The 12,409-nt window shown below is 32.5% G+C and overlaps 1 protein-coding gene across 3 annotated transcripts in view; it reads left to right on the top strand.

Moving 5' to 3' along the window:
• Positions 1–12,409, top strand: part of CNTLN (centlein) — a 429,193-nt gene that overhangs the window by 145,623 nt on the left and 271,161 nt on the right. For all 3 annotated transcript variants that reach the window (XM_031961486.1, XM_031961482.1, XM_031961489.1), the window contains exon 7: positions 7,694–7,856. In XM_031961486.1, the coding sequence (XP_031817346.1) occupies positions 7,694–7,856 (163 nt within the window). The remainder of the gene's footprint in view (positions 1–7,693; positions 7,857–12,409) is intronic.

The following is a 12,409-nucleotide window of genomic DNA, read 5'->3' as shown; positions in this document are numbered from 1 at the left end:
AAATTAAATGCCACTTGGGAAATTTGACTAATTTTAATACTGTAGATAAAATGCATTAAGATGAGAAGGTTTATATCTCCAAGAATTCTATCTTCATTAATTGATGTTAAAATTGTGTTACAGTATGCTTTCAACCTTAGAAGACTGTAATAATTGAGTGTGAGGTTGTTCACATAGCTGGAAGATACCATTACTTTATGATTATGCCAACACATCTGACATCCATACTGACAAACTAAAATAATGCATGAGTTTACAAATCTTAGCCTTAAAATATTGACTCTTTTATCACAATGATAATTACATATATTACACTAATTGATAACTAAATTTTCATGAACAAAAATATCAGTATATTGAAAAAAGACAACTGCAGAATTGTCATAGTGGTTCTTATTTCTTGCTCATTTTGTATGAGTTATTCTTAAATCTACATGAAGCAAATGATTTGTATCTAAAATATCTCAAAGGAGAGAGACTTCTTTGAATTTTTCTCCAATCCTAGTGAAAATACTTGCATAAAAATATAACTGGCCATAACAATGAACACTTTCTTTTAAAAGTTTTCTTTTTTGCTTTTATTTATTTTTAAAATGATTTTCTGGTTTTAATTGAATTTCTAGGAAATTAATTTTTTTATTATGTTAAAGTTTGCTTTTAAAGATATAATTTTTCTTAGAAGATTGCTTTAGTTGTATAGATGAAATTGATATGTTATCTTATGTACTACCATAACTGGCTAAAAATTCTTAAAGGGTATTTTCTTCTAAGCTGATGGAAGGCATTGCAAATAGAATTCGAATCCTGCAGTTATAATAATATTGGTAATAAGAAAAGAAGAAAACATCCTATTGCTATTCTCAGGAGTCCTCTTCTTCCATTGTCTTTTGTTTTCTCAATTTTCTACCCCTGCCATCAGTCAAAGCAGAATCCATATGGGATGTCCTTTCCCTCTCACTGGTTGCTTGGTTGCTCATATGACATAGAAAAAATGTCAGTCATCAACTCTTTTCCAACAATTAAGCCTTACCTTTTACTCTGTCACTATCTTCTTTGTTCTTCCAATTCTTACCATTTGTATTCCCTATATTCTGTGCTGTCCCCTGGCATTTTTATTGTCCTTTAGCACCATTGTTTCCCATCCTAGTAACCAGTTGCTTTGAACCTGAAGAGAATCAAGTTCAAAATAGTCTGGTTCTTGTTGAGCCTCCTTTATTTTGAAGAATGAAATTATTATTTGTAAAATCTTGAACTTAAGTCTCTATTTTGATATACTCCTTCAAATACTTGGATAATTGAGGGTCTATTGACATCCCTTAATCAGTGCTGTATAATATATAATATTAATATTATATAATATTAATACAATATATAATATTATAATATATGTATATTGTAATATAAATATCTATATAACATAAATGCCATATGTGTATATTATATATATATATGTATATATATATAAATACCAGTTTTAGGTTTGTGATCCAATTCCAAAATACTGAATCTTTTCCCCCTTGTCTTCAGGGACAGGAATTTTAAATTTTTTAGTCTCTTTGAGGGGCTAGTGAAGTCTATGGAAGTTTTAAAATAACATTTTACAAAATTTAGAAAACAAAGTATATAAAGTTACAAAAGAAACAAATTATGTTGAAATTGTTATAATATTATTAAACAACACCCCAAGCATACAGATCCTAGTTTAAAAACTCAGAATCTAATATTGCTTATTTTCTTAAATTTTAAAATTCATTTTGAACTTAAATAAAAATAAAAAAATATTTCCATGTATACATCATAACATAATATATTTTTATTCTCAGTTGTGCAGCTATTTTTCCCCTCTTTCCACCCCATTCTAGAGAAGGCTATCATTAGATAAAAAAGTATGTTTATATGTGTGTGTGTGTGTGTGTGTGTGTGTCTGTGCACACGCATATATGTAAAACTATAGTGTACATACTTCTATTTATCTTTTTCTCAATGTGGATAATATTTTCATTCATAGGTTCTTTGTAATTGATTTGAGTATTTATAATACTCAGACTGACTTAATTGTTCAAAGACATTCTTAGAATCATATTGCTTTTATTGTGTACAATGTTGTCTTGGTTCTATTATTTCACTCTTCATTATGTCATTCAAGTCTTTCCATGTTTTTCTAAAATCAACTTGCTCATCATTTGCTATAGTACAGTATTCTATCTCAATCATATGCCACAGCTTGTTTAGTTGTGCCCCAGTGCATCCCCTCAATTTCCAATTGTTTTTTGCTACTTCAAAGAGAGCTGCTATAAATATTTTAGAACATACCTGTTCTTCCTCTTTAACCTTAATCATCTTGGGAAACAGAACTAATAGTCATTTCTGGATCAAAGGATGCATAGTGTTTTTTTTTTTTTTTTTTTTTTTTTGTTTTGTTTTGTTTTTAACTCTTTGGGATTAAATTCAGATTGCTCTCCAAAATGGTTGGATCAGTTCATAGTTCTACTAATAGTGAATTAGTGTACCACTTTTTCCACATTCCTTCCCCTGCATTTGTTGCTTTTCCTTTGTATCATTTTAGCCAACCTGATAGACATAAAATGATATTTCAAAGTTGTTTTAATTTGCATTTCTCCAGTTATTAATGATTTAGAGCATTTTAATATGATTACTGATAGCTTTGATTTCATCTTCTGTTCATAACTACCTATACATATCCTTTGCCCATTGAGGAATGTTGAGGAGTTGAGGAATGACTTCTAATTCTTATAAATGTGACCAGCTTCTTTATATATTTGAGATATAAGATCTTATTCTAAAGGCGTGTCTATAAACCTCCTTCCCCCCAATTATCTGCTTTTTTCTGATCTTGACTACATTGGTTTTATTTGTATAAAACCTTTTAAATTTAATCTAATCAAAATTATCCATTTTCCGTCTCACAAAGCTTTCTTTCCTTTTTGTTCATAAATTGTTCTTCTATCCATAAATTTGGTAGCTAATGTAATCCATGTTGTTCTGATTTTCTTGTAATATCTCCTTTTATATTTAATTCATATATCCTTTATGACCTTATCTTGGTAAATGGTGTAACATAAATAATGTTCTATCCCAATTTCTGCCAGACTGCTTTTCAGTTTTCTCAATAAATTTTTTTAACCAAATAATGAATTCTTACTCAAAAGCTTAAACCGTTACATTTGTCAAACTCAGGGTCACTATAATCATTTACAACTGTGTATTGTATTTCTACTCTGTTTCAATGATCTACCTTTTGTGTGTGATTGTGTTTGTGTGTATATGTGTTTGTGTGTGTATACTTTCTTTCATAGTAATATATTTTCAATTATTCTTTTCTCTTTATTTTCATAAGCATTTATCATCTCTCCCTTCCACTGCCTTCTTCCTTTCCTTGGTAAATAATTTTTAAAAAGCAAAATAAAACCTCCATAACCAATCTGAAGAGTTCAGTAAAAAAAATTCTCCTGTTGTTATTCTATATTTTACTTTTAATTAATTCTCTGCCATTTTCTTTCTTCTAGAGTCTTTGTTTATCATTGCATTGATCAGAATTTTGTCTTTCAGAATTTTTTTCTTCCACAATGTTATCAGTGAATACATTTTATATTTTTCATTTCACTCTTTCAGTTAATGGAAGTTTCTTTTGAAATTGTCCATTCTGTCAATTTTTTTTTACCTTACAGTAATATCTCATTACATTTATATATCATAATTTGTTTAATACTTTTCCAATAGATGGTCATACTTTTAGTTTTAGGCCATTATGAATAAAGTTACTATAAATATTTTATACATTTTATACATAAACATACATATTTAACATACATACATTATACATCCTTCTTTATTTGATCTCCTTGAAGGTAGAGACTTAATAGTTGTATTGTTGGCTCAAAGAGTGAGTTTTTGGATAGTTCATGAATATATTTTTTGGTATACCAATATTATAATATCCATGATGCTTTTTTAAATAAGATAATTCTTTGTAGAACTAGATTTTATTTATTGGCTCTCATCCCACCATTGCCTTTAGTCATAACTGTGAGGTTAAATCCTTTTATTCTTTGTATATCTAGCTTATCTTCCTTGTTGCTCATATTTTGTGCATTTCTGTAAACATTTAGTAAACCCTGTATATGTGTGTGTGTGTGTGTGTGTGTGTATACACACACACACACATATTCAGTATAAAACAGTAGGCCTTTTTCTTATTTATTATTATTGTTAGGTTGACAAACAGCTGCTTGAGTCGTCCTCAATAGAGAATTATCAACCGTTACTATTCTGTTCTCCTTCTACCACTTACTAGATTATATTTCATTTGATATCACATTTGGGTCCATATCAATATTGCGTGTAGGGCAAGGAGCTGTTTCCCTAAGCGTCCAATCTTTTTTCTCTGAGCAAAGATTCATATATAATAGTATGATTCAATGATTCTCCTTTTATATGTTACATTTTCCACTTTCTAATGTCCTCATACAGAACAAGATCACTTTTTTCCCCAATTTTTTCTTTGTTGAAGCTTTACTTACTTAAAATTGGGAAATCACTTTTTCCCCCATCTGACTCATTAAAAAACCTATCCCAATTAAACCAAAACCTTTTGACACTCTTTAATAATTACGATAGATAAAATATCCTATAGATTTTTATTTATCATTTGGGAGATAAGAAATTATGCTTGCTATTAGTTGCAGGTTGTAGGATTGAGCCATGTTTCGTATTTCATCCTGTTTGGAAGAGTTTAGCCAATTTCATTGACAAAGTAGATTGATTTCTGCAAGCTTTCAATCCATTTGATATTTTCTTCTCTTCTATAAGGTTGCATGATTGTTTGGATAGTTATATATTGTGGTAAGCATGTCATGTGATCCTTGATGCTATTTTAAAAGCTTGACACTTGCTTTACTTTTTATCTTTTTTTTTTTTTTTTTTTGCACTAAACCTTGCTAATAAGTGCACTCAAAATAATTAAAGACTCTGTAAATAAGACTTAACAGTGTTTTATTCTTGAGTAAAGTTGACTGGATTTTCAAAGGCTACCTCAGCATAGTACAAGCACTAGCAGTTTTTGCAGAAATGTTAAAGGCAAGATGGTGGAGTAGGTTGGTAAATTTCAAGCTCTTCAGATTTTCCCCACAAACAGAACAAATTTGCACCTCAGGGCAAACATAGAGTGGTGAAAAATCAAGAAAACTTGAGGCAGAAAAGGAGTCCTTCTGATACAACTCAAGAAGATCTGAAGAAAGACCAGGCTGGGAATTAACTCATGCAAGTGCAAACACCTTCTATCTCTATAGAAACACCATGTGGGAAGCCCTGGGATAAGCTGGGTGTGTCTGGATCCTGAGCAGGAACCACAGAAGCTGTCACCTCCAGGACTTCATGTGGACTCAGGGGTCTGAGTCAATCAAAAAGATTGAGGAACTTTTTGCTGATAAGGAATGCCAGGTCTAGCTCTGTTTGCAGAGCCACCACAGGGGAGAAGGAGCCATCGTGTTGGAAGTGCTGAGTCAGTGGGGCAGCTGCTGGCTGCTGGCACTTTCAAGAAGGGGACGCTCTTGGTTTGGAGTTCCAGGTCAAAGAGGAGAGCTGAAGTGAAGATAGAGGTACCATTCCCCCATCTAACAATTAGAAATGCTTACACTAATATTTCTTTTAAAAAAATGAATCAGCAATGAAGAAAGACCTTAACCATAGAAACTTACTGTGGGAACAGGGAAGATGAGGGTTCAATTTCAGAGGAGGGAACAAGGAAGATGAGGGTTCAATTTTACTTCTTCTATTTAAAGAGTAATGTTAAATGGCTTCTGGCCCAGATAATTTATAGAACTCAAAAAAAGAATTTAAAAATCAAATGAGAGACATTGAGGAAAAACTAATAAAATTAAAAGATAAAAAACATCCAAGAAAAACAAGAAAAAAGTTAACCAACTAGAAAAGGAGATACAGAGTGTCAAAGATGAAAGTAACTCTTTGAAAATTAGAATTGGGCAAGGGAAAGCCAGCGAAACTAAGAGAGACTAAGAAATAACAAAACAAATTTTAAAATATGAAAAAGTAGAACAGAATGTTAAACATAAGAAAAATGACAGATCTGGAGAACAGATCAAGAGAAAATAAAAGAATAATTGGATTGCCTGAAAATTGTGACCAAAAAAAGAACCTTGACACAATAACGCAAGAAATAATCCAAGAAAATTGTCCTGGAGTGATAGAACATGAGAGGAAAGTAGAAATAGGAAAAAATCCACTGATCACCACCTCAACAAGATCCTTGTAGAAAATACAGGAATATTATTGCCAAATTAAAAAACCGCCAGATCAAAGAGAAAATTTTTTAAGAAACAAGAAATAAACAATTTAATATGCTGGAACTACAATTAGAATTTTACAGAACTTATTAACCACTGCAATAAAAGACTGCAGGTCCTGGAATCATATGTACAACCAATCAAAAGAACTAGGCTTGTGACTAAAAATACCATATCCAGCAAAATTATTCATAATATTGAATGAGAAAAAATGAATATTCTATGAACTTGCATATTTTCAGGTCTTTCTTTCAGTGAAACCTGAGCTCAATTGAAAATTTAACAAATAGGAATCAATATTAAAGATCAATTTCAAAAACTTAACATGGACAAATTGTTTATGTTTTTTATGTGGAAATGTATAGAGGGATGAAACTCTGAAAAGGTATACTTGAATCAGACAGCAGAGCATTTAAGGCTAATTACCGATTCAATGTGAGATAATGGTTCTATATACATATATTTAGATGAGATGATGATGTAATGACTCTCCTCACCATTGGTGCTTGCTGAATGTGTGGTGGTGAGATAATTGTAGGCAAGGATTGGAGGGCTGAGGGAGAGGGTCAGAGTCACTCTGTACCAGCATGAGGAGGAGAGAGAATTCAGGCTCTGGACTCGAGAGTTCAGAATCATCTTTGGCAAGCCGTGTGGCCTCCTTCACTTTCCCCCCTGAAGACCAAGGACTTTGATTGATCCTGACTCTAATTGATCCTGATGCCCTCCAGATAACTAGGCTGGACATTATAAAAATATCAATTTTAAGTTTTACATCAGCAATAAGGTGGCTCAAAATAAAGATTTGGGCAGAGTTAAGTAAAATAATAATTATGTTATATAAATGAGATGCAGAGGTAGAATAGACACAGAGGCAGTAGAGGAGGATGGAAAAGTCAGAGTCTACTCACATTGGGAATAGGTTAATTAGGCAACATTACATATATACCATGAAGGGTATAGCACCGAATGGGAAGCAAAGGGTGAGGGAAGAAGACAAAGATTTTCTTGGTGATTATGTTTTGGCATTGTTCAACTATTGGCATCAATTCAATTCAATTCCTGATACTGAAAGATTAAATTAATTGTATTAAGAAGGTAGAAATCCAGGACTTTTATATAACAAACTATAAAAGGAAGAAAATTGATAAGTATTATATGAGTATTGATAAAAGTGATTTTTAGAGATTTTATCTATTTTATTGGTATATTTGATGTATAGTAAATATTTTGCATATTTTTCTCATGTATAAGATAGTTCATACTAAACTATAAATGAAAAATAGAAATTCAATTTATAATGTTAAGTGAACACAGTTATTTAACTGAGATGATTTTTATTAATGTTTTCTCCATTGCTTTCTTTTGCACAGGAAAGAGTTGCAGGAGCTGCAGAATTTTTACCAACAAAACCAGGAACACACAGCACAGCAGGCAGAGCTGATCCGGCAACTTCATGTTCTCAATATGGATACACAGAAAGTACTGAGAAATCAGGAAGATGCCCACACAGTTGAAAGTATATCCTATCAAAAAGTATGCATTTATTGTCATAAAATTTTATTTACCCAAAGTACTATTAAATAATTTAGATTTTCTAAATTTCAGTGTTCTCTTGTTAACCTCCTTTTTATAAATTTTCTTTTAGATAAAACAACAGAAATTGGCATTGAATTTGATGGTATTTTGTATTCTAAGAGTAATACTTAATACTTAACAATAGTAGGACATGTTACAACTTGGGGAAAATGACTATAAAATTTCACTTCATATGCAATGATGGCATAGTATGAAATCTACTTCGGTTTTATCCCTAACAGTCAGGAGCTTGTGGGATAGAATGTGAGGATTAATTTTGGAAATAGAATTCCCTCTTGTGCTTAGAACATTTGGAACTACAACTTTATGTGAATGGAACCTGAGATTATGAGACTACTCTTACCGATTTAGAAAATATCTTGAATAGGAAACATTAAGTTATGATATATTCTGGATTATTAAATTTATGGATTTTTTTCCTCAGCATATTTGGAAGTATAGAAGCAGTATTGCATAGTGGAGAAAAATGCTAGATTCAAGATCTGGGTTTATATTCTGCTTCTGACCCTCCATGTTATGAAATCTCTCTGTGCCACAGACCACATCTTAGAATCTACTGCATTGCCGAGGGGTTGGGATATATATTTATAGAAGTTTCTATAGTGAGATATTCTGTGTTGGTCAGATCACAGATCCTTTACATGTTCATTATTTGCAAGAATTTAAGATAATGTATTGATTCAGGAGTTGTACTATTCATGGAGTTTATAATATGGAAAATATTTTGTGGTATGTTAACATTCAGTTTAATCCAGGGTCATAATATTCATTTTTCTGGTTTAATACTAGATGGTTAAAGTATCAATTTTTTTTTGACATTTGCTGACTTTTTGTTTTTCATATTTAACTACCAAATGATTTCATTCACCCTCTCAAGAAACTGGCTCTGTAATTTAGGTACACTGACATTGTGACAATGATAGGCCATGCCAGTGCAGTCTAAGTAGTGAGATTCATATATTTCTTTAAATTAATAGGCTCATAGTACTTAAAGCTGAAAGAGAATTTTAGATAACTTTTTGTTTAGTATTCTGATGAAGATACAGAAACTGACTCCTCCCCTCCCCCCACAAGCCAACTGACTTGCTCAAGATCACAGAGAAAGATCTAGAATCCAAATTCAGTGTTCTTTCCACCATACCATGCTAGTATTAGTTTATCTGGTCAAACATTTGAGCAAAAACAATTTATGATAGAATATATCCACCTTTGTACTAAAATGAATTTATTTATTAAAACTTAGGCTTAATCTATAATTAAATAGTAAATAGATAATCTCTGATTTAAATTCTCCTAAATTATATGTATTCCATACATTCAAAGTGTAACCTAGAACTAATGGTAGCCACAGAAATTCTTTTTTATTCCTTTTATTATTCTGTAATAAAATTAGAATTTTATTCTCATCCTTTCTGTTCTGCCTCTACTGATTAATATCTCTTAGTTCTATCCATTGCACAATTCTGTTTAAGAAAAATTAAGTGCATATTTTTTTGATGCAAGACATTGTCCTAAGTGGTGGGACAAAGTAAAAAGTGAAACAATCCCTGCCTTCAAGAATCTTGCATTCTGTTACATGTAAATAATTATAGTACAAGGAAGCAATACAAGGGTAAGTTGAGGGTAACCAATAACTGGAGGGATCAGAGAAGATTTCAGGGAGGAAGTGTCATTTGAGCATTGGAGGAAGACAAAGTAGGGAATGGAACAGATGTATGGAGCCAAGATGTTGGAGAAAAGTCAGAGACTCTTCTGGGCTCTCCTCAATATTCCTCCAAAAAGTTTTAAATAATGGCCTCAAAAGAAATTCTGGAGTAGCAGAACCCACAGAAGGAAAGTGTGAAGCAATTTTCTTATCCCAAGGCAAGTTAGAAGGTCAGCAGGAAAAGTCTGTTTCACTGGGGTGATAGTGGACAACAGGCTGTGTCACAGCAAATCAGCAGGAGGTCTTGGGGGCAACTGAGTCAGTGGCAGCAGTAGTGGTTTCTGGACTTATCAGCCCATAGGTGGTAAAGAGGTCAAACAACTGGTCAGAAGGAGGTTATAGGGCTCCCTCTATCAGCACTGGGGCCAGGACTTTTCTTTCATTGTCCATATTTGACTCTGGGCCACAGTCTTGAATCTTAGTCCCAAAGTGAAGAGGTACATTAGCATACCAGAGTTTGGAGTTATTAGGGAGCTAGGACCCTGGTAACAGCTCCAGCATAGAAAAAAAATGCTTGTGGTCAGTCACAAATGAGAACATAGACCCAGAGAATAATAGATCATACCACTTTGGAAGAACTGAAAACTTACAAGTGCCTAGAATTATCTCTTAAACATCTACAAAAACTTCTGACGCTTAGAATAATGCCCCATCTACTCTAGAAAAAGAGCCTCACTTTGCCATACAGTTAAAAATCATGAAATAGTCTGGAAAAATGAGCAAATAGTAGAAAAATATCCTGACTGTAGAAAAGTGCTATGGTACCATGAAAGATCAAAACACAACCTCAGAAGAAGCCAACAAAGTCAAAACTGCTACATCTAAAGCCTCAAAGAAAAATAGGAATTAATCTCAAATCATAGAAGAATAAAATCTCAAAAAAGATTTAAAAAATCAAGTAAGAGAGGAGGAGAAAAAATTAGGAAGAAAAAGGAGAATGATAAAAGAAAATACGGAAGGATCAGTAACTTTGTAAAAGAAACACATACAAAAATACTGTAGAAAATAATACTTGAAAAACAAGATAGACCAAATGGGAAAAAAAGGCACAGAAATCCAATGAAAAGAAGAATGTCTTTAAAAGCAGAATTGTCCAGATGGAAAAAAAGATATATAAAAATTCACTGAAGAGAATTTTAAAAAGTAAAATTGTTTAAGCATAATCTTAAACAGGAAGAAAAATAAATGTTTAATTATTGCCAGACTTTCACGATTTGGTTGTCAGAAGACCTGAACTTAAAAGAATATGATATGCAAGATCCAAGAGAAATATAATGTAAATGTCAAAGACTAATTTAATTATAAGGGACTCAATAAGGACATTCTGTTAATTTTTAAAATGTGGAAATATTAATTGTAAGACTTAGACTCTCAATAATTGGGTAGTCTGAGAGAAAGCTTGAGGTAGAGATGAGTATGATGTGATTCTAAAAAGCAAAATTGTAGGAAAAGGTAAAAAGAATAATTATATAAATGACATGTGGGAGAAAGAACTGATGCAGAGGAATTATATGGGGAAGGAGAACTATTACTTCTGGAACCTCCTCTCTTTGGAAATTAAAGGGTAAGTTGAGGGTAACCAATAACTGGAGGGATCAGAGAAGATTTCAGGGAGGAAGTGTCATTTGAGCATTGTATATGTACAGAAATCTGGAAGAATAAATAAGAAAAATAGAGATCATATAAACTTCACTTACTGAAATGAACAAAAGGATGTTGAACACATACACACACAGACACTATATAGGCAAACACAACTTGGTATAGAAATACATCAGGTTAATAAGGAAATAAATAGAAATGGTGGGGAGGACAGGATGCCAGGAGGGAATAGGCATATGTAAAAAACAAAACAAAGCAAAGCAAACAAAACAAAACAACAAAACTCCCAAGATTTCTTTGGATACTGAAGGGGGGGAAAGAAAGAAAAGCAGAATCTGTAGGAATGGGGAAAATGATGTGGCATCTTAGATTTCTTTTAGCCAAATGATACATAATTGTAAATTTTTGTTCAGTGAGAAATGAAAAAACTATAATTTCACAGTCCTGCATAGTAATAGTTGATACACAATGTAATTGGAACAGAATCAGAACAATTTATACAAGGATAAGAGAAAATAAAACCAAGATGGTAAGCAGAAGTTATAAAGCAAGATTCTTCCCCAAACTCCAGATGTCTAGGAAATGCGCCAGACTTAAACCTGATGGGGATATGGAAGAAAAAACCAATGTGTTATGTTTTCCTGCTATTTAGAGCACTCCAGAGGAGGGAGACTGTATAAGTAAGCTAGGTCTAGGAGAGAGCCAAAAAGTCCCAACTATTATCTTTGTTATTTCATCCACAGTTCCAAAAATATAGGGGAGGGGCTTCATATACTACAATCCAGGGAAAAGCATATTTGTGATATCTGTACTGTATTCTGAAAGGAACAAGCTTAAAAGCACCCATTAGCTTGTGGCTCTAAGCCCACAAGTGGAGTGAAGTTTCAGGCTTAGCTTTTAACCTTGTCTGAATTCTGTTGTAAAATAGCCAGTGCAGAAATTCTAGGCAGAATTCTAGGTAGGTAGGGGAACCTACTATATCTCTCTGAACCAGAAGAACTTCCCAGCTATGTAATAGTGGCTGAGACTAGGGTCAATGTATTGTGCCTTAGACTTAAACTGAAGTCAGAAATTTATAGAGAAATTTATGTACCTAAACTCATCAGAAATTTACATATACCTGAAAAGAAGTCAGAAATCTGTAGCCTAAATATGCCAGAAATTTACAGAGCTCAGTTAAGGT

Source organism: Sarcophilus harrisii, chromosome 1 (assembly GCF_902635505.1).
Source record: "Sarcophilus harrisii chromosome 1, mSarHar1.11, whole genome shotgun sequence".
Classification (NCBI taxonomy): domain Eukaryota; kingdom Metazoa; phylum Chordata; class Mammalia; order Dasyuromorphia; family Dasyuridae; genus Sarcophilus; species Sarcophilus harrisii.
Note: the sequence above shows the minus strand (reverse complement) of the source record. Positions and strands in the feature narration are given on the sequence as shown.